General features: G+C 36.2%; 1 protein-coding gene across 1 annotated transcript; it reads right to left on the reverse strand.

Moving 5' to 3' along the window:
- Positions 1-985: 985 nt before the first annotated feature.
- LOC111912058 (O-fucosyltransferase 30) lies at positions 986-2,784 on the reverse strand. The gene is made up of 2 exons (XM_023907812.3): positions 2,304-2,784; positions 986-2,111 (listed from the first exon to the last, which is right to left on the reverse strand). The coding sequence occupies exons 1-2, from the start codon at positions 2,759-2,761 to the stop codon at positions 1,109-1,111; spliced, it is 1,461 nt and encodes a 486-aa protein (XP_023763580.1). The 5' UTR covers positions 2,762-2,784; the 3' UTR covers positions 986-1,108.
- Positions 2,785-27,122: the final 24,338 nt, after the last annotated feature.

The raw sequence follows: 27,122 nt of genomic DNA on the forward strand, positions 1-27,122 counted from the left end.
ATTATCTATCGAACTTAATGGTTTCGACATCGTTTTGGGAATAGATTGGCTTAACGGTGTGGCACACACCGTCCCTGGTGGTGTGGCATGGGCCGAGCATGTCTCTCTCTCTCTCTCTCTCTCTCTCACACACACACACACACAATATGGTGGCAAAGCGAGGTGGACAACATTTTGACTGAGGTGGACTGTGGCGAACTCGACACTACCAGCTTAACCAACTCATGTTTTCTTTTTTGTATGGTTATCTGTTATTAAGTTGAATCGGTATCTTTTTCAAATTGTATACTTTTGGTCTAGATTTTAAATATTGTTAGAAATTCATCCCAAATTTAGTTACTTTTTTTCCAACTTTTTGATAATGGTTTATAAGATTTTTTCGTTTACTTTTTTTCCAACTTTTTTTAAAAACTTCTTTTACTACATCTTCTTAACTTTGTCTTCCAACTTTTGCATTGCTTCTTATACATTAGTAAACAATTTTTTCTTGCCGACTGTGTGGCACCTAAATTTGCTGAAATGGCAAATACTTTTTTAAATTGGAAGAAATAATAAAACAACGAATCAACAAGAAAATTTGGTTTACTAATATGTATATGAAGCAATGCAAAAGTTGGAAAAAAAAGTTGTAAAAGAAGTTTTAGAAAAAAAAGTTGGAAAAAAGTTAGAACAGGCAATCTCCCCTTTTCCCTCAAAGAAAAAAAAAAGTTGTAAAAAAATACTATATTTGAAAAGAATTCCTAACACAATCTAAAATCTATGACAAAGGTATAAAATTTAAGAGAGAGACTTATTCAACCTGCAATATAACAAGTAATCATACAAAAAATATGAGTTGGTTACCTTTTCAAAACATAAAATCTGTTATTTGACAATTTTAAGATATTCTGAAAAATTAGTTTCTAAAAAACAGTGATAACCAAAAACCTAACCACCCTTCCTTTTTTCTCTTTCATCTATCAAGCTCATGTTGGACAAGTTCAGATTTCAAATAAGGTGGGATTGTTTCCTATTAATAAAATAAATTATACATCATTTACATGTCTACAAAAAATCATAAAATCCATCTTCTAGGTTTGTGTAATCTCCATTGATCAAATACATGGAATTACTTGGAACATATTTCTTTCTTTCTCATCATTTCAATAGTATCAGCAATGGTAGAGCCAGCTGTCCCAAAAAAACCAAGTGAAGCACAACTACAAACACTTTCTTCAACATGTAAAAGAATATCAGGAGGCCTCATATCACAATCTTTCTTATCCACAATTTTCATGGCAGTTTTTCTAATCAGTTCATCTTCCTCTGAAAGAACAAACAACTTAATAGAATCCGACTCATTTGCTAAATCCCCCAAATAAGTTCCACTCCAGTTACTCAAGGGCAAATCCGTCATTACAAAGATATGAACAGGTAATCTCTCTTTTTCCCTTAAAGAATCAACTTTCTGTTTTAAACCCTCGAAGGTACCCTTCCAATGGTTCTTGAACTGCCCATCTAATAGTCTAAGTTGTGCACATAGAAAAGGTGACTTCACTGTGTGAAAAGCATATACTTTCCCTGCATCCAAAATCTCAGGCACAAATGGAAGAAACTCAATCTTTGTTATTAAAGATTGTATCTTTTTATCATTTGGAGCTTCATGGATATCAATATATGACTCGGACCCTTTATATGGAGCTGTAAAAAGGGTACCAAATGACAAAATGGTGGCTGATTTGGCTCTTGAATGAGGACCAAGGGCATTATAGACATCTTTCCTTCGCCTGACAAATGAAATCTTCTTTTTCTTTTTGAGTTGTTCATCTGGTTGGAAGGAATCAAGTACCCCATTTTCACCATCTCTTTGGTATGTCCAAACTGTTGTCCTGCAATCTTCTTCTACAGCATATACACATTCATTATTATCACCACTGTATCCGGATAACAGAGATCCACATTGGCTTAGTTTTTCCAGCAAGGAATCTTGGATGATGCTTGAATCTTTAACACAGAAATAGTTGGAATCGATGTCACAAAATAGGGATACAAAGTTATGGAAATCTATAACTTGAAGTGCTGAATCAGAGACCAATGATGAAAGATCAATGATATCTGCCATTGATACATATCTGCAATCAAGTATGCAGCAGTCACATATTGAAGCTTATCACCGACTACAGATGAACTGAATGTGTTTGTATCTCATATTCAGTAATGACATACAAAAATCCAAAATTGAATATAAAGTTTGGATCTTTATAGTATTCATAAGCAATAAATCGTTCATAACAATTAGAAGAAAAAAACTTAAATTCATTTACCTGCGGCTTTGAATAAGCTCAATCGCATGATTCCAGACGGCAAAACGCAGCTCTTTTGGATCAGAAACCCTAAATTTTGGGCAACTTCCTAGAACAACTGCGTGGTGATCCAGAACAGGAGGAATAATCAGTGTCCGGTTAAGTATGGCCGACATTAACACGGCGTTCTTGAATTCGGAGAGCTGGTTGCTGAACCCGCTGTGTGGTGCGTACCAAAGGAATTTCTGTCTCTTTAGGGATTGAACTTCGTTCAGTTTGCCACATTGGGAAAATCGGGTGTTTTTTAGGGGATTCGAAAGGAAAAGGGAGTTGATGGTGTACTTGTTGGAGAAGCAGAAGAGGAGAACGAAGAAGATTGCGAGGAGAGAGATGAAGAGGACTTGCTTTGATCTGTGGTTATTTGTAGGTTTCCTTCTGAATCTGTTCATTCTGATGTTGTTGGAGTTGAGAGCTTCCATTCTCTTCCCAGCTAAAATGGCGATACTAATTTTAGTTGTTATAAAACTAAGCGCATATTACAATTTTGGTACCTGAGTTACTTTTTTTCATTTTCATTTCGTCTCAAAGTTTTGTTTTTTCAAATTTGTTCACGAACACACCCAAACCCTAGAGAGAGGAGGTCCATCTTGAGTTCTAGAAGGCATCAAGGGGCGATTTTTCTTGTTTTGGACTAGGTAAGACCATCTCAAACCCTTGTAGTGAATGTTTTCTTCATCTTCAAGTTTTTGAAGGCTTTAATGGTGAAATTCGAGTTTAGGGTTTTGATGCTAGATTCTTCCAAGTATTCTTGTTAATAATGCTTGATTAAGTGTTTAAAAACTTAATCCATGGATTGTATAAAGTTATTATGGTTGAAATACATGGTTTGATTCTAGGGTTTGAAACCTTAGAAATGGAAATCAAGAAGATGATGATTGTATAGTATAATCTAGTTAAGATGAGTGTTTATTAGCTTGATTGGTGTAGTTCCAAAAGTATTTGAGCAAATGATGGTCAACTAGGGCTTTTTTTTTCCAAATTATGAGTTTTTGGCTAAAATCACAAGTGATGTCTTAATGGAGTAAGACAAGTATGAGGGGCTTAATGTATGTAAATGTTCTACCTTCCTAAATTTTGGGCAACTTCCTAGAACAATTGCGTGGTGATCCAAAACAAGAGGAATAATCAGTGTCCAGTTAAGTATGGCCAACATTAACACGACATTCTTGAATTCGGAGAGCCGGTTGCTGAACCCGCTGTGTGGTGCGTAGCAAAGGAATTTATGTCCCTTTAGGGATTGAACATCGTTCGGTTTGACACATAGGGAAAATCAGGTGTTTTTTAGGGGATTCGAAAGGAAAAGAGAGTTGATGGCGTACTTATTGGAGAAGCAGAATGTCACACCCCCAAACCAAGGATGGCGGAAACGTCCGGGGGTGGAAGACTTCATGTATAGTATCACAACAACGAGTATTATAGTGCTCAAAGTAAATACAACCATCATAAATATAATTGAAAACGTTACATCATAGTAAGTTTACATGTTTCAAAATCAATTACATTATGATAACAAAATGAACTGTTTGACGTTTTATCGTCCCATCCTCAAAATGTTGTTGGTTTTCCTGTTTCACTGATTTCCTAAGAATACAAGTAGTTTTGAAAAAGTGTCAACACTTAAGTTGGTGAGTTCATAAGAGTTTTGTTTGAGAAAGAAACCGTTTTCTTTGTAAAAACGACAAAGTATGTTTCCAGAAAATCAAATATTTTCTTTATCAGGTGTGAAATGAATGCTTCTATGTTATGCGATAATGAACCCTAGAAAGACCCGTAGATTCCTTCTATAATCACTCAGTGTATATAAGTTATATAAGATTTAAACTAAATAAATCGTCGAATTATAGTCGTAGCCTAACAATTCTAGATGAATATAGTTTTAACTGAAATTTGTTTCCAAAGAAAATCCAATATTTTCCTTATAAGAGTTAGGTAGTCCTAAATCCCAGGACTGAAAGTGTGACATCCCCATTTTCACGGCCAGAAAAGACCGATTATGTTTATGCTTTATAAAAATCAGAGTACCTTTTTTATAAAAATATTGCGGAATTTGTTCCCAGAAAAACATGATAAATACGTTATCAAAGCATTTCCGAAGAAATGTATTTTTTTTATTTATTTTAAAACATTGGGATGTCATCGTCAATACAGAAACATAAGCATAAACAGAACTTACATTCATTATCACTAGTGATTTACATCTCCTTAATCTCTCAGTGTAATGTAACTTCATATAGACACATGTGATACAAATAAGCTGGAGTGGGTCAGGTTGGGAAACCTGGTGAGTACATAGGGATTTCAATCACACAATGTTATATCATATATATAATTTAGAACTCACAAAATATACAATTTCACCATATATATATATATATATATATATATATATATATATATATATATATATATATATATATATATATATATATAAGCAACTCTTACCCCATCCCGTTAATCCTTACAACGAGACTATCCATACTCTCGGACCTTAAATTTTACCTCTTACTTAACCCATACTCTCGGATCTAATTCATGCTCTCAGATTAATAATTGTGCCCATTCCATACTCTCCGATTAGGGACAAGTATCTATGTGTAAATCCATTCTCCCGGATTAACGACGAATATTATGTCCTATCCATACTCCCGGACTGAGGACGACTGACTATGTCTTAATCCATACTCCCGGACTAAGGACAATTGACTATGTCTTAATCCATGCTCCCGGATTAATGACAGTTGACTATGTCCAATCCATACTCTCGGACTAGGGACAATGACTATGTCTAATCCTTGCTCCCTGATCAATGACATATACTAAAGTTCTATTCTCCGAGTATAACTCACTTGTACTCGTAAGAAAATACTACCCAATATTCCTCATAATTAATTTAGGTTTACTCTTTATCCTAAATCATCATATATAACCAGGTATGTTTTTTAACACGTATTTCAGGCAACATCATTTAACTCGCACATAAACATATAATTAATACTTCAATCAATAATTGTATTAAAATCATGTTCATGAAATGGACTATGCACTCACTTGAAAAGGTAGTGATTCCGAACTCAGACAGCGCTTCGCTTCTTAAAAAATAATTTCCTTCGACGAAACCTAGTATTATTACCACTAGAGTTTAGTCTATTATTCGCCGAGACTAATTAATAGTCTAAATATTATTACTATTATATAAACATTAATCAATACTTATATAACCCATAATAATAGCCAAATTACTTATTCTAAGTTCCTCATAACGTTACTATAATTAAATAAAAGCTATTTAAAAAATAGCGTAGGCGTAGCTCACTTACAGCGGGTTTTATGGAAAACTGGGCTTCGCTGGAGCAGCGTTTTCGAGCCGAAAGCTTTTCTTCTCGGAGCCGTCGGGCGCTCCGGGGCTTCCTTCTCGTGCTAGGGAGGTTCCCTAGACTTGGGAGGGGTTTAGGGAGGCTAGAGAGAATTTAGAGAGAGAAAGAAAGGCTTATGGTGTGAAGAAAATATGAGGAGTTCACCCTTTATTTATAGGAGTTTTATAGTAAAGTAGTCTCTAAGCTTCGTCCTTATCTTCCGCGTACGAGCTCCATTTTCTACGTTATTTATATCCAGGCGTTGGTATTTACGAGTACTACAACTTTCATTTAGACCCCGTCGGTTAATTCTTATTGTATCTTAGATTTACAAAACTGTATTCGAATTCGCCGCGCTCGAAAAGTAGAGACTAAGCTTCGTCCATATCTTTCGCATACGAGCTTCATTTTCGACGCTATTTATATCCATGTGTTGGTATTTATGAGTCCTACAACTTTCATTTAGACACTGTTGGCTAATTCTCATTCTATCTCGGATTTACAAAACTGTATCGAATTCGCCGCGCTCGAAGAGTAGAGACTAAGCTTCGTCCATATCTTTCGCATACGAGCTCCGTTTTCGATTGTCTTTTTATCGTTTAACTCCTATTAACGAGATCTTCATTTCTTGTTTAGATTATTTTGGTTGTAAATCGACCGATCTAAAATTCGAATTTTCGGGTTGTGCATTGTTATGCTAAATGTTAGAAAAATCATAACTTCCTCATACGGAGTCAAATTTGGGTGTTCTTTTTTATGGATGCTCTCATTTTAACATATTCTATGACTTTTGTTTAGATTACTAAGGCTAAAAAGTCCTCCATTGTAAATTCACTATTTACGTCTCACGGTGTCGTGCCGGTTTTGCCGTAAAACTTCAACGGACCATAACTATTTCGTTATACCTCGGATTTCGGCATTCTTTATATGTACGGAACCCTTGAGACGTATTCTACTACTTGGTTAAGATTATTTATTCTAAATATTATTTTGTCGAAAAGTCGTTTTCGACCCCTATTATCTCTAAATTGACTAGCTCGGATCTACGGGTGTTACAGAAAGTAAACAAATATTTTCCATACTTAAAGATATAAAAGTGATTTTAAATTGGCATAAAACCCTTTTTGATATAAAAGTGTACAAGTATTTTTCCATACTTAAAGTAATTCCTGTGAGTTAAATCGACATAACTCGCTAGTTTAAAAGTAGAACACGTAAATCTTATGATTTGTTAATACCACATGTGAGTTATTATAACCATGCTAAGACTCAGACGGCCTCGTAATACGACGTTCTTCGGGCATCGCACGTTAAATGAAACTTGTCACCTCAGACCTGCCGGTCTAGCTGTTGCAAGCAGCTCAGGTGCGGGCTTGTCAGACCAAATATAGATCTATACACAACTATCACGCTCTCCCTACAAGAGACTCTAGTTACAATTTACAGGACTTTTGACTTTGTTACCATGAAGGTAACACGAAGGGAATGTCTCACAAATTTGTTCATTAACAAATTTATGTGAACTAAACTGAAAACCTTTGGTAAATAAGTTTGAAAATTAAATGATACATAAACTATACCTATTACAGTTTATCCAAAATGTTTGTAATGTAAAAGAACTCTTTTATGAAAATACATTAGTGCTATGTGTAACACCGTAAAATTTAAAACAATTTTTCACATTTGAAAAACACATTTTAGTTAAAACCATTCATTCATAAAGTGTCATAACATCATATTTTTGTTTCACAAATATCTCCCAAGATCAAAATACATCCAATCCCATATGTGTGTACGAATCAAGCCGACGCCTTCCCGCGGTCATCACTGGTACCTGAAACACATAACACTAAACACTGTAAGCATAAGCTTAGTGAGTTCCCCAAAATACCATAATAATCACATAATAGCCACTCGAGGCTGTAACTCTATTGACCCTCTGGTCAATGTGTCTCAGTGGGGCCCTCTAGCCCCAACTCTCTGTGGGCCCTCTGGCCCTAACTCTAGGGACCCGAAAGTCCCAACTCTGTAACTTTGAATCATGCATATCACATATCACAATAAATCACAACACATAATAACATGTAATCACACTGGCATATAACTCTATAATACTCTGTCTCTTAACTCTATTACCACACTAGGTAAAGTATAATGAGAAGACTCACCTCGGGTATCTCGGTAAATCTCTGACTCGGTAAATGCTGGCCTAGCCTCCGCCTAATCATATAAAAATAACACTCTATTTAATATAACTCTCAAGGCTAGACTATGCTATCTTATGACACTCTCAGAAGGGTAAAAGACCATTTTACCCCTCCCATAGCTCAAAGGCCCCACAATAGACCATACCCTAAAAGTCAACCAAAAGTCAACTCTCTGGGTTACGCTGCGCGTACCAGATGTGTACACTGGGCTTACCCGGCTGCACCACAGAATCGGGGAGCACCTCCCAGTACGCGGCACGTACTAGGAATTACGCTCGGCGTACTCCCCTACATCAACCCTCTTGCTCTTGAGGTCTTAATCAGTTAAGACCTACGTCCATATTTTAGATCTGACCCCTTCTAAGCCCCTTAATCCATAAAGTTGATGACTTTAAGCCTTTGCATGGCTGAACAAGTCACTATCTCCCAAAATGATCCAACCTTCCACTCTAGAAGGCTTAAAACACATGCATGACTCTATAGTAACATCCAAGATGGGAACTTTATGGCTCTACATCACTAATAACACTGAAAAGGGACAGATCTCGGACCATGGAGCACTTTACACTCATAAAGTCTCCACCTTTGGGGTTTTTAGCCCTAAAAAGGACTCATACAACATCAACCAAAAGAAGAGGAAAGTTTTGAACTTTATACCTCCAAGAGTAGCTCTTTCCTCTGTAGATCTCAGATCCAAAATGACACCTCAAGCTTTAGCCTCCAAGATCTCCTTTCCTCCTTCTTCACCAAGCCACTAAAGCACCAATAAGCTCAAATAAACACTCTTACACTCTAAGAACGACGGGGCTCTCTTTTAGGGTTTCACTCACTGATATGGAGGCTAAGGAATGAGCCATAACACCCTTTAAATAGTGCACAATGAGGATTAGGTTTTTTTTGCACCTGGGGCGGGTACGCCCGATGTAACTCTAGGTACGCCCAGCGTACCTTGGCAACTCCGCGTCCAAATTAAGCGCGTGAGTACGCGCAGCGTACCCCCCTTGGGACGCCCAGTGTACTCACTTGCTATACATCCTCCACTTAAGGACTAAACATGACAATACAATAAAGAACAAGGATGAAGGAAATGCACCTGAATCTCGGGGTGTTACACTATGAATCCATAAACTATGCTTATTATAGCTTAATATATGTGTTCTAAATGAATGAAGAATCTTATCATGAATGACTAAATTTCAGTTTATAATGATAAACTAACAAGAAATCACATTCAGTATTTAGAACTTATTGTTATACACTTTGCTCAACATAATACAAAGTGTTATGAAAGTTATAAGCTGTTAACTAGTTTTTAACCTTTCTGCACTGTTTTAGAAAAATCATATGAAGTCGAAAACTAAATCTGTAAATTTTGAGAGTTCATAAAATGTGTCTAGGTTATTCATAATTTTTATTATGATTTTTGGAAGTCTTTAACTTGTGTTAAAATATCCATATTCACAGACTGGTCCGGATTTGTTCTTGAAATGATAGGTTGTTTTGTAAAAATCACCATCAATCGTCGAAAAATCGTATGAAGATGTGCAAGTGGTCATTTTAAAGGTATAAACCTGAACTATTTGCATCTAATACAGTTTTGAAAACTAAAATGTTTAAGTTGACCAAAACAGTCCGTGAATGGAGTTAAACTTTCTTGATGAAAGTTGTTGGAAAAGTTTAGTTGTGTTCTTGGTGTTTTAACTTGTATTCCCCCCCCCCCCCCCCTTCCTTAAAACTTAAGAAAACATGAAAATATAAGGGTATGAACTCACCTTGAGTGATTTCAGAAGATGGATGGTGAAGAAAAGAAGTGTTCAACTCAAGAACACTTAGATGATACTTGAAGATTCGAGGATCTAACGACAAATATGACGATATTTGTGTAAACAATCCATAATTAGGATGAAGGATAGTAGAATACTTAAGTGTAGGAGGAAGATACTTACCAAATGTGGAGGAAAAACCCAAGATTAGCCTTTGAATCTCGAATTTTAGAGAGAGAAAGTGTGAGAGAAATGGGTCTTGCTTTTTGGTGGAGAATGAGTGAAATGGGAGGAGAGTTAAGGATTTCCAATTTTTGTTCAAGAGTATGGCTGGAAAATGAGTGTAAAAGGACAATGATTGACTGAATAGTGGATGGGTATGGTCATTGAGTGGGTGTGGGTGGTTGCTTGTGTCATAAACTAAAGAAAAGTCAACACTCCACCTCTTGTACTTCACCCACTCTTCTTGGATAAGATTTATCCCCAAAAACGTGATTAATTAATAAATATACGGTCTTATATGTTAAAATAAAATTTTGGGTGAAAATTCCGCGTTAAAATCACGAAAAACGGGCTTAAAACGAAGATTGGGTCAAAAACCGGGAAGAAAATACTAATTTCCGAAATCTGGCCGAAGGTTGGGTCTTGAGAGGGTTAGAACCGAAGGTAGATGGGAACCGAGAGGAGGGTTCGGTCTTGAGCAGCTTTGCATGCGAGCCTGGGGAGGGACGCAAAATGGAGCGGAGGTGGCTTCGGACCCGAAGGTAGCATCTCGGACCGAAGGGTGAGTTCGGGTTCGGTCCTATGCGAGGTTCGGTCCTCCTAGTGTTCGGCTTCGGTCCTTCAGCAGTTCGGTCCAGGAGGCTTCTTGGGGTTTCGCTTCTTACGGTTTCGCCTCTAAGAGGGTTCGGCTCCTTAAGAGGTTTCGGCTCCTTAAAGCTGTTTTTCGCGTAGACTTCCATTTTCGAGCTGTTTTCGTCTAATTCGAGGGTCGGGATGCCCCAAGTGATTATAAAAAGTTGAGAGAGATTTTGAGAGAGATTTGGGAGATATTTCACATACTTGGAGAGATTTCTCATACTTAGAGAGATTTGGGAGAGATTTCACATACTTGGAGAGATTTCTCATACTTAGAGAGATTTTAGAGAGATTTCACATACTTAGAGAGATTTGGGAGAGATTTCACATACTTGGAGAGATTTGGGAGAGACTTCACATACTTGGAGAGATTTGAGAGAGATTTCACATACTAGGAGAGATTTGGGAGAGATTTCACATACTTGGAGAGATTTCTCATACTTAGAGAGATTTGGGAGAGATTTCACATACTTGGAGAGATTTCTCATACTTAGAGATATTTGGGAGAGATTTCACATACTTGGAGAGATTTCACATACTTGGAGAGATTTCTCATACTTAGAGAGATTTGGGAGAGATTTCACATACTTGGAGAGATTTTACATACTTGGAGAGATTTGGAAGAGATTTTAAATAGAGAGAGATAGAATGAAAGAGATTGGGAGAGGCTTCTTTTGTGACCTTTTTGAGTGCTTGGCTCCGCAACGCAAGGTCCGTAAGCCCCGTTAAGCCATGTTTAAGGATCTTATGCACTCCCGATGAGTATGCAACATTGTTTTATTGGTTTGGTTCATTACTTACCATAGTTTTAGGTTAAGGAAATCTAGGTATACGAACTTTCAAATTGATGATTTTTCATTAGAATAGCGAGTTGTATAGTAATTACCTAACGTAAGCCCTAGTACACAAGGGTTAATTGAGTCGACTGATTTGACTTGTTGACTTTAGTTGACTTTGACTTGACCGGAAATTGACGGTTGTCACACAGAAAAGGAGTTGCTTTGACTTGTGAGTGTTTGTAGGTTTCCTTCTGAATCTGTTCGTTCTGATGTTGTTGAAGTTGAGAGTTTCCATTCTCTTCCATGCTAAAATGGCGATACTAGTTTTTAGTTGTTATAATACTAAGCACATATTACAGTTTAGGTTAATATCTTAAAAACTATTATTTATACACTCTCGTTTCAATTTAACCTCAATTTTATTTTTTGTTCTTCATTTACCATTATATTTTAGAAAATGTTTCATTTTCGGGCCCTTGACCCTGATCAATCATCAACAGGTAATGATGACGTGTCGATTTTATATTTTTTCTCATTTTGCATTTAGCCCGAACATTTACGTATAAGTTTGCATTTAGCCCCAACATGTTTTTGTTCCCCATTTGCCATTGTTTTTTAGAAAACATTTTGTTTTAGCCATTGGTCAGCCACGAATAGGTATTTTAAAATGTAATAACATAAAATGAAAAAGAAAAAAACAGAGGTAAGAGTCAAAAACGCGACTTCTTCTTGATGGCGAGATGTGTTACCTAGTAAGTCAATGATTTTTTTTTTTTGTGTTATAAGTATTTTTTCTATTTAATCTACACATGTATTTTAAAATGAAGGAAATACCTAGTGTAAGTCTTGAGTCCATGACATCTAATAAACAATATGACATACAAATCTTTGAGCTAATCAAAATTATTAATTTATTCGTAACCTCATCTAAAAAACGATTGGTTATTTCTACTGACATATTTGTTGAGAAACCATATATTTCTAAAGAGTTGAAAATGTGTCTTCTCTTTAAGGGACATGAGTGTTAGCCGGTAAGTTAATGGTTTTTTTTTGTATTATCAGTATTTGTTGTATTTAATGTACACATGTATTTTAAAATGAAGAAAAATGACCTAGTGTACATCTTGAGTCCGTGACATCTAATAAACAATAAGACATGTTAATATTTGAGCCAATCGAAATTGTTAATTCATTCATAACTCATCTAAATAAACAACATATTATTTCTAATGACATATTTGTTAAGAAACAAATATTTCTAATGACATATTTGTTGAGAAACCAAAGACATGAAAATACATATTAATGACTGGCAAATGGCTAAAATATTTTTTTTTCTAAAAAACAATGACAAATGGGGAACAAAAAAATATTGGGGTTAAATGCAAACTTATACATAATGTTGGGGCTAAATGCAAACTCAGGAAAATGCAAAACTGACATGTCATCATGACCTGTTGGTGACCGGTCAAATGCTCGAAAATGAAACATTTTCTAAAATATAATGACAAATGAAGAACAAAAAATAAAGTTAGGGATAAATCGAAACGAGAATGTATAAATAATGGCTTTTAAGGTATTAACCCTTACAATTTTGATCCCTAAGTTACTTTTTTTTTTTTCATTTTTGATTTCATCTCACAGCTTCGTTCTTCAAATTTGCTCCGTACCATTGTTACTTATTTATTTATGTGGTTCTTTTTGTTACAACTATATTTGAGTAAATTATACAGATCATATCTCATGGTGGCAAACGACATGATCGTCCCTGGTTTAGTTTAAACTCGCACGCTTGCTCCCTTCAAACATAAAATGACTATATTTTCCTTACTAATTTCTTTTAATGTCACTAATTTAGTTTAAACTTGCACGCTTGATCCCTTCAAACATAAAATAACTATATTGCTATTACTAATTTCTTTTAATGTTTTTAATTCATTTATATTGCTTTTAGTTTATTTATATAATTATGTTTAATAGATATTGAATCTAAGAACCGCGATTTTTAGATTGATTATTTTGTGAAATGTCATTTTGATGCCAATAGCATTTTGGTCATTTTATGTTATTAAGACTTGTGAAATGTTATAGATATGTTTTATGCATTTATCATGTGTTATTAAGCTATTAGAATGTGATATTATGAATTAGAATGGAGCGGAATCGGTAAATGAAAGTTTGGAATGTAATGACATTGATAAAAAAAATGGAAATGGAGAATTAAGCCTCACCGCGACATGGTGAGCGAAGCGGTGATTGGGTGCATTCTCCGTCGTAAGTCGTAGGCAATGTACTTTGGTTCCGCGACGTGGTGTATGGGTGCTACGACACGGTGGGTAAAATATGTTTCTAAGGAAAATGGTCGCCACAATGTGGCAAAAAGGGAACCATGACTTCATTTAACCCACTGCGGTGCGGGAGTTGTTGTCCGTGGTGATGTAACAATTGGTAAAAATAGGTCAAAGTTCGCCGGTCAAACCACCGCGGACCCCTTTGTAGTAGAATCTATTGTATGTAGTTCTATGTTTTTTTAATACAATTGAAGTTATGTTACTCATCATCGCACAAGAATTACTCCAATTTTCTCGAACGGTTGACAATCGTTAATGAATAGAAAACAATTCACAAAAATAAGTACCGTTTAATGCCCTAAAAATAAATTAAATTTATGCATTAAGTGCACTTAGGAGTAATTGATGATCAAATTGGATAAATTATGTTCTTACAGTTGCATAGATATAAAGAACGTCGAAAACATAGATCATACGAAAGAGTCATGCCCTTTTATGGTTGTAAAATCAGTATTTAACTGATTTTCCTGGAAACGAACACTATACCGTTTCGTTGGGATAGCTACACATTTCGTAAATAGTTTTCGAGCATGTTTTTGAACTCAGGATTAGGACTAATGTATGAATTCATTTTTATGAGATTTTTAACCTGAAGTTAGACAATTCACGAAAACTGTCTGAAACTTTATAAACACAAAACTTTAAATGTCATTTTCACTTGGTTCTGTATGTAAGATTTGAATTCCATTTGCGTTCTTGTATATTTATTGGAATAGTTGGTTTCAAATTGGATAAAACTTGGTTTTTTGGTCAAAATATAACCGTTATGGTGCCTAATTTTTGTTATAAATCTTTTATTAAAGTTTTTACATAACAAGTGAACATTTATGTCTAAGTAAACTTATAACTTAAGTTTTAAGACACAAAGCTCTATTTGAGTGATTTGAATATAGCGGACAATTTGAACTTAATGAACGATTTGAACTTTGATGAACGATTTGAAATTAGTGAATGATTTGAACTTAGTAAACGATTTCAACAAATAATATTCTAGTGAACTTTTAATTGAAGTATTGGACTAAATTGCACACACTCACTGTTAAATATGTTAAACTTGGGTTTCCATATATGAGATGTGCTCTTCATCATCTAAGATCACCGATCTTAGTAAAACCCTCTATGTTATAATCGCTAATCCGCTAGGAACGATGCACTTTTTGTATATATTTATACGAGATGACTACCCCGCCTGTGGTTGATAGCTACAACATATGTCTGACAAGTCGAAACAATCATTAATATTCATCCTCTTATTATTTCATGACGTCGATGTTTCATTAGTGATGTTCTCGGCATGCTTCACTTGCAGTGCTATTTTAGAGGTTTGCTCGTCCATAGTTTGGTTATAGGCATTATAGACCCCGAAGTTTGTTTTAATGCACATATATAATTGAAATATTATTTATATATGGTGTGGATACTCATACGAGTTGAAATAAGATTGTATGTGGTAGGGATTTTATGCTCAAATGGGTAAGTGTTAGTTAATGGATTAAGTAGAATATTACTTAAAAAACCTTTTGACATAACTTTTTATTGTTTATAAACTTATATCTAATGAGTTATTTACACAAACAACATTTTTACTTACATGAGATTACAAAGGTGTAAATGATACATTCTAGTTGGAAAAAGTACATTTATTTTGTATAAATGGACATTCAAATATATTTATATAAAATACACTTTAATCATAAAAATACACTTGAAAAATAATAGGTTAAGTTGGTATGAAACTTAACTGAATGTTGAACACTACTACGACGATACAAACATATTTATATAAGTTGGTAAAGGAATTTATGATTAAGAACAAAATAGCTTTCAAGTATATTTTTGTAATATACTAAACAAGTAAACACACATAAACACACTTGTACGTATTTACAAGTAGATTCATATTTGATAAGTTGGATAAACACTTTCAAATCTCAATTTTTATACTTTTGGGTTAGGAAAAGAAATGTTTTTATATAAGATCAAAACACTTATATATCTTGTTTATTTTTATACCTTTTGGGTTAGAAAAAGTAACATTCTATATAAGTCCAAAGCACTTATATAATTCATATCATTTTATACTTTTCCGTTAGAAAAAGTACACATTTTATAAAAGCCGGTGAGCCAGACAACATTTTATAAACACTTTTGGTTATAAAAGTACAATGTGTCAAAACCTGTGGAACTCACCAACATGCCAACATTATTGTTAGAGGTGAGCATGGGACGGGTTGGGGTCGTTTTAGGGTAAAACCAAACCCAAATCGTGTATTTCGGTTTCTCGATTTTAGAACCCGTCAGATTCATTTTTGGTCAGTTTCGGTTTTTGGGTTCTTGGGTCGACTTCATCGGTTTTTGGGTTCTTGAGTCAGTTTCATCAGTTTTTTTGGTTCAACCCATGGGTTGATGGGTTTTGGGTTTAAACCCTTGGGTTTTGTGTTGTAGTCCATTTTTCAGCAAATCGTTATAACTTAAAAAAATGAAACAAATTCACTAATCTCGATTAAGGAAACTAAAACCAATTTCAACACCAACAGAACATCAAAAGTATATTGCTAAAAGTTTACAACAACTAAGTTTAAAAACAACTAAATTTAACAAGTTTTTAGAATAAAAAACAAGTAGTAAACAACCATGTAATAATATAGGTTACACTAAAACAACAACACATGCCATATATTTGGTGTAATTTAGTACCAAAATCTACCTTCTTTTTCATTCAACGTATATTACCTTTGACATAGAAAGTCAAATTATAATTATAGCATATCACTAAAAAACATGTAATAGTTTCGGGTTGGGTCGGTTTGAGGTACTAAAGCCAAACCCAAAACCCATTTTTCGGTTTTTAAAAATTTAAACCCAAACCCGATGGTTTGGGTTAGGTTTTGGTTTCTCGGTTTCAGTTTTGTCAGTTTTTGTCGGTTTGGGTTTTCAGGTTCGGTTTTGCTCACCCCTAATTATTGTTGACGTATCTTTAAAAACATGTATTCTCAAGATCATAAGTAGTTAGAAGAACACACATACTATCGTAATAGGCTTGGATTGTATTTCGATAATGTAATCTCTATTTTGATATTAATAGAAATTTACATTTTTGTACCATTCACTATATGTTCAATATTTGTAATCTAGTGTTACATTGCACAACCTGTCATTTTCGTCACTTTCCAGGGGCGTGCGATGGCGCAATTTCAAGAAGGATTAAATCCCAAGTTAGAGCTCATTTGTTCACAAATGCACAGCAAACCCTAGAGAAAGGAGATCGAGTGATCTTGAGTTCTAGAAGGCATCAAGTGGCGATTTTTCTTGCTTTGGACTAGGTAAGACCATCTCAAACCCTTGTAGTGATTGTTTTCTTCATTTTCAAGCTTTTGTAGGCTTTCATGGTAAAATTTGAGTTTAGGGTTTTGATGCTAAGTTTTTCAAGTACTATTGTTATTAATGCTTGATTAAGTGTTTAAAAACATAACCCATGGATTGTATGAAGTTATTATGGTTAAAATACATGGTGTAATGTCCCAAAAATACTAAGTAAAAATTTAATTTTAAATAAATCAAAACCATCCATCCATTTGTTCCAAAAGATAATCAAAGTAAAATTATTTCTCAAAATATCAGAGTAAAAACAACAGTCAATGCAGAATGAATCCCCGGGGGATGTAGTGCGATCAAGTCGCCCCTTCCCATTGGAACCAAAAATACCTAAAAACATTTTAAACATAAATTGTAAGCACACAGTTTAGTGAGTTCCCCAAAATACCACATACCATATATGTAACACCCACGTTTCTCGCTAAGAATTAATAAAACGACGTAATAGTTAGGGTCAACAATTGTAACCTATTTTATGTAATGAACAAGAATTATTCGAGTATTATGTGATTTACGTGTAAATTATGTGCAACGTACGTGCTTATAGCGATATAATAAAATAGGAATAAAATACGCGTCTAAAATAAAATAATAATTAGACCCAATATCTTTCAAGAAAGTTGAAGTAGTCGTAACAAGGATTCCAAAGATATAAGAAACGCTGAAATCCGACTTAGAATGAAGAAGTTATGACTCGTCGAAGTTTCACGATTAAACCAGTATAGCTTCGAGTATCGTAAAAAGTAAATTTTTGACAAAATACTTTTAGCCTTATTGATCTAAACAAAAGTCGTAGTAGATGTTAATCCGAGAGCGTACATATAGATAACATCCAACTCTGACTTTATTAGAGGAAGTTATCATTTTTCAAAGATTCAGTATAACAGTATACAACTCAAAAATCGAATTACATATTGGTCAAATTTTAGTTGAGATTGTAACGCCCGTAGATCCGGGCTAGTCAATTTAGAGACGTTAAGCGTTAAAAATGACTTTTTGATGGAAGATTATTTTGAAGGAATAATCTTAACTAAGTTGTAGTATATGTTACAAGGATTTTGTACGTATAAAGAACGTTGAGATCCGAGTTATAACGAAGAAGTTATGACCTATCAAAGTTTCGCGAAAGAACCGGCATGACACAGCGCGACGCAAAATGTGAATTTACGTTAGAGCGATATCTAGCCTTAGTGATCTAAACAAAAGTTGTAGAGTTCGTTAAACCGAGAGCATGTAGAACGCCCAAATCTAACTTCGTATGAGGAAGTTATGATTTTCTAAGTTTCAGCTTAGCAGTATGCAGCCCGAAACCCGAATTTGAGATTGAGTGATATTTGGCCGAAACAATCAAAATGAGAATCGAAGATATCGTCGTAAGTAGTCCAACGGTAAAAAGACAGACGAAAACGGACATCGGATGAAGAAGTTATGAATTTATAACGGAGTTTTCCTGTCCCGGCTACTAAAAATAATATAATAAAAATAAAGTCGAAATCGACCGACGGAGTCTAAACAGGAAGTTGTAGAGTATAGTCTCACCTACGCGTAGATATAAAGAACGTCGAAAACGGAGTTCGTATGAGGAAGATATGAATTTCTGAAGTTTTTAAATAATTAATATTTATTAATTAATCTTTAAATCGGATAGATATCCGAAGGAGTCATTGATCTTATCCGAAGTACGCCCAGCGTACCCCGGTGCATGAACCGCCTCGGACTCGAGTGCCTCTCATACGTAAGCGATGATGTTTTTCGCATCTACGCCCCGCATAGCTGAGTAGTACGCCCAACGTAACTCCGAAACTCAGCCCTATAAATACCATGCTAGAGCAGCCAGCCTTCTTGCTCCTTTTCTCTTCTCTCTCTCTCTCTCTCTCTCTCTCTCTCCAGTTTTACCTCGTTTTTCGTGCAGGAAATATCCCGAAGCCTCGGTATTAATCCTAAGCCCCGAAGCAAGTCCCGAAGCCCCGAAGATCCCGAGAAGTGCAATTCCTGATCCGAAGCTCTGCCCACGAGAAGCCCGGTTTTTGTGAAGATCTACAAGCCGTAGCGCTGTCCGATCATCTTCTGATCAAGTGAGTGTATAGTCCCTTTCATAAACACGATTTTAAATACAAGTATCGGTTGAATGTATTACATCTATGTTATGTGTGAGTGTATAGTTACTTTCTTCTAACAAATAAATATAAAGTATTGGCTATGAAATACGTGCTATGTGTTATATATTGTTTGTCTATTTGAGATGGGCTTGGAATTGATGTTTTTATACGGGTGTGAAATGATTTAAACTGTGTTTGTATTTATATCTACAAAAATGTTGGGTAGAACATAGGTAGATGGAATAGTTGGTGACGATGCGACTTCGTGCCTATTAAGTAAGCCTTGGTGACGATGCGACTTCGTGCCTATTGAGTAAGCCTTGGTGACGATGCAACTTCGTGCCTATTGAGTAAGCCTTGGTGACGATGCGACTTCGTGCCTATTGACTAAGCTTTGGTGACGATGCGACTTCGTGCCTATTTAATAAACCTTGGTGACGATGTGACTTCGTTCCTGTTAAGTGAACCTTGGTGACTATGGAGTTACGGCCTGATAGCTATGGATTTAGTACCTGAGAAATAAACATTGGTAACTATGGATTTAGTACCTAATAGATAAACTTTGGCAGCAATGGACTTCGTGCCGATTCCTTTGGTCAATCCTTAGGAATGAATGAATGAAGGATAATTTATTCTTAGGTAAAACCTTAAGAGTAAAGAAGATAATGGGGATGAGTAATTGGGTTGATTGTTTGATAATTGAATATAATAATTATATTATTGTGGGTTGAAAACCCTATATGATCACCAGGCTCCCAAGCCTGACCCACTCAGTTTTCTTTGTATCACAGGTATCAATACGAAGACATATTTCACTGAGAGATTAAAGGAGATGTAAATCACTAGTGTAAATGAATGTATGTTCTGTTTATGCTTATGTGTCTGTATCGGAACATGACATCCCGAGATTTTGTTATATAATGAAAATACATTTCTTTTAGAAATGCTTTGATAAATTCTTATCATATTTTGTTTTGGGAACAAATTCCGCAACCGTTTTCTTCGAAAGATTACTCTAATTTAAAACAAAACAAAGCATAAACAAATCGGTCTTTTCTGGTCGTGAAATTGGGGATGTCACAGTTGGTATCAGAGCATTAGTTTAAGCGAACTAGGAATTTGTAGGAATTTTCTAGACTTAAACTTAGAATGCTAAGCAATGATTATGAGGAGTGTGTCTAAAATATGTTAGGTAGTACACCTAAATTGACACAAGCACTAGTTTATTTTAGGAATGATGCCTAAAATGCTTTTATGTGCTAAATGTCTTGTGTGATAGCTATATTGATGCTATTATTTGTTAGGATCTATGGTCTGTTGCCGACCGGATCTGGAAACCTTATGTGTGTAGGATTCTAAGCGTATGACTACGGTATTAGAACTAGCATGTAAACGTTTCGGAGTGATAAGGAGATTTATACGTTTATCGTAAATGAAGCTTTCCTATCTTAAATTCTCGCCCAGTACACCGAATGTCTGCTTGGGTGTACGAAAGGTCATGGTGAAGACTCGTAGGGAATTGAGTAAATGGAGGAAATAAAAAGGCTTATGATAGTGAATGACACCTATCGGAAGATATAGTAAGAGTGGTATCTTGCCTTTAGAAAGTCTTATAAGATAACATTACGTTTAAAGGAGTACGGTACGTGTGAAGTACACCTTCGATTGGCAGGATGATGGAACGATTGGTGAAATTCTTGAAGTTTTCTCATCGTCTGGTATTTCCATCACCAATCGAGTTGAAGTAGAGTTGATGATTGAGCAATGAAGAAGTCCTAGTAGAGTCTAGGGAAATTTTTATGATTATTTGGACACATTCGTATGTGTTAAATTGTTTTGTGATTTTAGGACTTGGGGACTGCGAGACAATACTTGGGACGAGTATGAGTAGGTGTGAAAGGTAGTAGATGCATATACTACCGGAAGCACAAGACTCGCACTTGGATCAGGGAAAGTCACAAGGTTACCAAGAAGCTAGTGATTGATTCCGTTTTATTCTGGTATGTCATTACCATTGTTTCGATAATGACTAGTAAGATGGTTGTTGTTCCGACCCTAGTGGTCATATCCAAATTGAGTTCGACTACGATGAGTTGTGTAAGTCCCTAATTTACCTGTGTATCAATTAGATTTGTTTGATGGTACAGAATCCCAATCAAATGGATGATGTCAGATCAAATAGAAGAGAATGAGAAGAAGAAGTTGATGAATCTTGTATTATTTGACATGAATGAAGATCCGGATACAAGATTCACACACAACACACACTCTTTTCTCTCTTTCTCTCTCTCTCTAGGCCGTACACTCCTTTTCTGTTCATCAATCTCTACTCCTCACCCGTAACACCTATATATATACAAGGGGAACATGGGCCGGAGAACATGGGCCGTAAATGGGTTTACGGCCGTAAACACAATCGTAAACACGTATAGGACTGTAAACACCAAGCTGTTTACGGTCCAAGACACAAAAATACATTTCCTAGAAAAATAAAGTATAAACCATATTTTTGACCCAACAATCTCCCATTGGTTTATAAATTTCTTTTCTTAATTGACCCAACAAGCTCCCCCTAAAAAGTAGCTGGCTTTTCTTGTTAATCTCTAGTTGGATATTGGCTTCAGTGTTTATCTTCGATGACTTCACAGCTTCAAGATGAACTTGATGAATCTTCAATAAATGACTTCATCTTGAGCAGTTGGGCTTTTCTTCAGAATTTGACATTGAACGCACATTGGATGAGGATGCTTGATGTACTGATTTTTGAAAGATAGCAGTTTCAGCTTGAGAATCCTTAAAGAGAACATCAGAGAGAACAAATCATCTGGATCACTTCAGTAGGTTCATGATAGCAGCAAATTGATTGAGGAGGCTTCAATGCTATCTGTCAAATAATCTTCAGTTTCAGCTTCACCTTGCTTCTGGGGTTGAATGATTGAATGTTGAAAGAATAATCTTCATTTCTTGCTCCTTCGAATGAGAATTCTTTGACGCTCACGGACAAAGCCTTGGCTCAGAAATCTTCGACACAGTCTCCATGAGTCTCTTCTACACCTGGATTCACTTTTCAAGACAAAACAAAACTAAAAGAAAACTTAGCACACAAATTAAAACAGAAACAAAAATATATATATTTTTTGGATTTTTTTAAATTAAAACAGAAACAAAAATATTTTTGGATTTTTGATATTTTCTGAACAAAAAGTAAAACAGAAATAACACTATTTTTGGATTTTTAGTTTTCTGATTTTTGTTTGATTTTTGAATTTCGTTTTAATTCTCCCCTTAAATTTGTGCATAGAGGAAAACTATGAACAAATTTAACAAAACAAAAATATTTGGGATTAAAGTTGTGAGACAACCTGAACTTGTTTATCAGAACCTTCACCTTCATGAATAAATCTGGTCAATTGCCGGTATTGTGGTCCACTTAAACACGAAGGATATCGATAAACTTTTCTAAATAATTCGTTTAGCTGACGACGACCATGGGTATTGCTGTCCACTTAAATTAAGCAGCAAGATCTACAGACAACCTCTTAAATGTTTCAATTTTAGATGCACTAGAACGTGTTCCCTACTTCCCGATATACCCTAGTTATCAAGAACTTCCAAAGAACTCCTTACTTTAGGTGAGTAAACAATTGTTAAGGAGGAAGTCAGATTTAGAGATAGATGCATATGTTGTGTCCCAGGTCAGATATATTTCAATCACGTAGTGGGGACAACATATGGCTAACTAGGATAGAGGGATTGAGAGGTAGAATGTTGCATATGCTGTGTCCCAGGTCGGATCTTTCGATCACGCAGAGGGGACAACATATGGCTAACAGACAGAAATAGTTTCATAGATAAGAAGATTTGTAGATATAAAGTTGCATATGTTGCATTCCAGGTCGGATCTCTTCCAATCACGTAGAGGAAGCAACATATAACTGACAGATAGAAAACAAGAAAATAATTTCCTACAGACCTACTTTATCAGAACCCCCAATCGCCCTATCAGAACCAAAATTAAGGACATAAGTCCGTACATCAAGGAAAAGTTAAGCCACAGTTCTAGATGCGTATTAATTTAATGTATCCTGTAGGTTCCCGTGTTTATCTCGTTGCTCAATCTACCCGAGCGTCGTATGGTCAGTCCAAACAATCCTAACTAAATCCACACTGTCAAATCCTTCGTGCCTACCAGCACATTGATCACAGAGTCTAGACAATTCAGATTCAGTCCTTTACACATGTTTTAGACTGCCCGTTATCACATTCTTGATATCACTTCCTAAAGAATACTTACTAACGAAAAATATAAAAGATTGAAAAACTGTCTTTAAAACGAAACAGTGTTAGATAAACTCAGGAGTATAGAGAAGAAAATGCAAACCGTAATTCATCGATTGAATTTGCATCCAGAAGGTCTGAGAACAACACACATAATCTCACAACAGATCGAAAATTCTTCACATCGTTAAGCACTAAACCCATGAGTGATCTCTTCCTTTCTTCCCTTCCCGCAAAGGACACATACTCTCAAACAATGTTCTGAGTGTTGTACAGTTGAGAGATGCCCCCTATCATGTGCCTGGAACAACCACTACCAACAAACCGAAGTCTGATGATATGCCTCCATAGCTGCTCCAACACCGAGCGGGATCAGTTGGTCTTTGGAACCCAGTCCATTTTGAAACTGGGTCGACCTTTGTCATCAATGCAAGTTACTCTCTCCCATGACATATCCTGTTTATCACAAACAGAAGATGAAGAACTATTAGAGTCATTAGGTGATTTGGGAGATAGAACCTTTGGAACCTATCTGTAGTTGGGTTTGACCCATTTCTTTTTCGATCCGATGGGTGGCTCAGTACTTGCTTTTGATCTTGATGTCGGCCGTTGAGATGACTTTGACTTAACCGGTCTTTGTTTCACTGGAGCATCTCTTGGATTGGGCTTCTTGGCCGGAATTTCCTTCTTTCCCTTGGGATTTAGATTCGTGGCCTTCTGCGCGTTCCAGTCACCATGGTCTGAACATGACCTTGAGGGGTTTCTTTTGAAGTATCTCCCTCTTGGCGCGTTCTGCCACCCTTATGCATAGTAGGGAACGTATGCGCGATTAGGACAATTTTTGGCAATGTGTCCAGGTGTTCCACAGTGAAAACAAGTCTTTTTCTTCACTGTAAAGTTGTTTCTTCCTACTCTTGGTGGCGTATCCATGCCTTGTCTCTTGCTTTTCCCACACACACACTTGCAACAAGCATTCTGTTGCGCTGGAATTGGTGGCTTGTATTTCTCAACAAAAGGTTTGTTAGGAGTAACAGAATTCGAAGCAACAGATTCTGAGGTCAAGGAGTCATTGGTTTGCTTAGTAGTGTTCTCCTTGTTCTCATCTTCTGCTACTTTACCTGCACATGAAGTAGAAACATTAGTATTTTCAACCTGAATACCTCCTGACACAAATCCAGCTGGTTTGCCATATTGAAGATGTGCCTCCCTGGCAATATCTTCCTATGTCATAGGGATGTATGTGTAGTTATGATTAAAAGGTGGAGGAACACTATCATACCCTAGACCCTTGTTTTGATTATCTATGAATTTTATGCAGTGGTCTATCAGATTGGCAACTACCTCACTCGATATATCAAATTTTCGAAAATCAAAATCAACAGTTTCAATTTTTCCCTTTAATGTTTCAATTTCAGTCACTAACTCAGCGTTCTGTCTCTTTACGTAGTCATAATTCTCACATTTATTACTATAGTCTTCCTGAAGTCTTCTAAAGTCCTTTATTTTAGATTCTAACTGGGCCTTAAGAGGTTTTTTTTTTCCTTTTCTAAGTTGGTAACCCTCATACCTAAGGTCCTCTACTTCCCTTTTAAGCAAGTCATTATGTTCACGAAGAATTGTAAGGTTCTCTACTTCTCTACATAGTGTCTCAATTTCATCATGGAGAATTTTAACATAATCAATACAAGCTTGAGAGCATGAGGGTAGACTTACCTCGTTTTTCTTTGGTTCAGGAGAAGAGGATACCATCAACGCAAACTGTAGCTCCATCATTTGATCTTCAGCTGCAACAATCTCCGCGAGAACATCATCACCAACTTGTGCCAAATGAACATTTTTAGGTCCTAATATGTTCAGGGCCTGCATCTGATCCTCCCAGTCAAACGATTGTGCAACCATGGCCTTCTCACCGTTGACCTGAGCACCGCTTCGATTATTCCCTACTGCAACCATTGTTCGGTCATTATTCAATCTTCTATCCGGTTGCGGGTACTCACGAGCAAAATGCCCTGCCTCATGGCAGTTGAAACAACGCAGCTTTCCCTTGCTGAACCCTACCTTCTTGTCAGCACTCATCCCCCAGTTGTTCTTCCCGGTCTTCTTTGCAATCTGTTTCGCCCTGAAAACTGCCATGGCAATTTGCCATGTGATATCCATCTCTTCTACGTCTTCAGGGTGAATTTGATTGAGATCAGCAAATGACAATTGGGGCGGAAGATCTCTAGCTACAAGTGCATTGTAGCAGTTAACAAGACCTATAGCAAGAGCAAGATTTTCATCACCCTCCTTTCCATTTGATGAGGAAGCCACATTAGAGGGAGAAGCAACTTGAGTAGCCAAGAATGATTGGTTCTGAGAGAATGGCATGGCTGATGCAGCAGGAAGTGAAGTAGCTGATGGAGAGGAAAGAGACTGAATCTGAGTTTGCTGAGCAGCAAAGGGTCGACCTGCAGAAGGAAATGTGAAAGATGAAAGAGCATTGTTAGAAGAGATCCCAAGGTTTGCAGCTGAGTATGAATTCACATGATTTATCTCCCACTGTTTGTCATCAATATCACAAACCTTGATGACTGTCATCACTTCAGCAAGAGAGAGCCGGCCTAGATCCTTAGTTTTCTTGATAACAGCTACATTCATGTCCCATGACTTTGGGAGAGCATTCAGTAGCTTCTTGTTTATTTTAGACTTGGTGTAAAAAATCCCGGCTATAATCATCTCAGTGGTGAGAGTTGTGAATCGTTGAAGCTGCGCCTCCTGGGTCTCACCAGGAATGTAACTGAACATGTTAAACCTTTGACGCATCATGTCCTGGTGACTCTCCTTCATATCTTCATTCCCTTCATATACTTCAATTAGGGCTTCCCACAAAGCCTTTGTTGAAGTATACTCCCTAAAAACTTGAGCTATATCCGGAGATAGGGCCATGGTTAGAGTGGCCAAAGCCTTTTCTTGCTCTTCAACCTTCTCAAAGTCTTCATTAGTGTAATTCTCAATTTTCTTGTCAACCACTTGCCCTGCAACAGTGGTGGTTATTCTGACAGGATCTTTTACGATGCTTCTCCAAATTTTGAAGTCCTTCATTTTGATGTACTTCTCAATCCTGTACTTCCATTTAGGGAAACCGTCAACGAACAGCAGTCTTGGAATTCGAGTGGTTGTGCCCATTACAGAATCCGGCTCGTGGTGGTGTGTTTGACTTTGTGAATCCATTTAATATAAAATAGAAATTAAATTATTTAAAAAAAATAAATTTAGTTTCTGGTCAAACAATAGTTCACGGTCAAGGAGCTGTTTACGGCCGTAAACTCGGTTCACGGTCGGGAGTTTATGGTCGTAAAGAGTATGCGGTTTAAGTTTATGGTCTAAGAGTCCAAGTTTCCGGTTGTTGAAGAATCCTTACTCACGGCCTAAGAACCAAGCTTACGGTTCAAGAACAGACAGGAGTTTGCGGCCGTAATCTGTGTTTACGGCCGTAAGCTCTAGCCGTATTCTCCTAGAAGTTCGAGAAAAATATGATCTTTGAATTAATCTTGAAACCCTTTCATAGAAAAAGCTAACTTCAATCGTAAACAGTGAAGAATATGTTCAAAACTCGATTGTATTCCGCTTTGACACCGGTTTTGTTCTGATATCAATTGTAAGTCCTAATTTGCCTGTGTATCAATCAGATCCGTTTGATGGTGCGAAATCCCAATCAAACGGATGATGTCAGATCAA

The sequence above is a fragment of the Lactuca sativa genome, chromosome 6 (assembly GCF_002870075.4).
Source record: "Lactuca sativa cultivar Salinas chromosome 6, Lsat_Salinas_v11, whole genome shotgun sequence".
Classification (NCBI taxonomy): Eukaryota; Viridiplantae; Streptophyta; class Magnoliopsida; order Asterales; family Asteraceae; genus Lactuca; species Lactuca sativa.

Bases quoted from the DNA above. Each gene is read 5' to 3' on its own strand.
- LOC111912058 (XM_023907812.3), bottom strand. From the start codon at position 2,761: ATGGAAGCTCTCAACTCCAACAACATCAGAATGAACAGATTCAGAAGG. The intron at 2,112-2,303 runs GTAAATGAATTT...ACTTGATTGCAG, and splicing joins GAGCTTATTCAAAGCCGCAG to ATATGTATCAATGGCAGATA.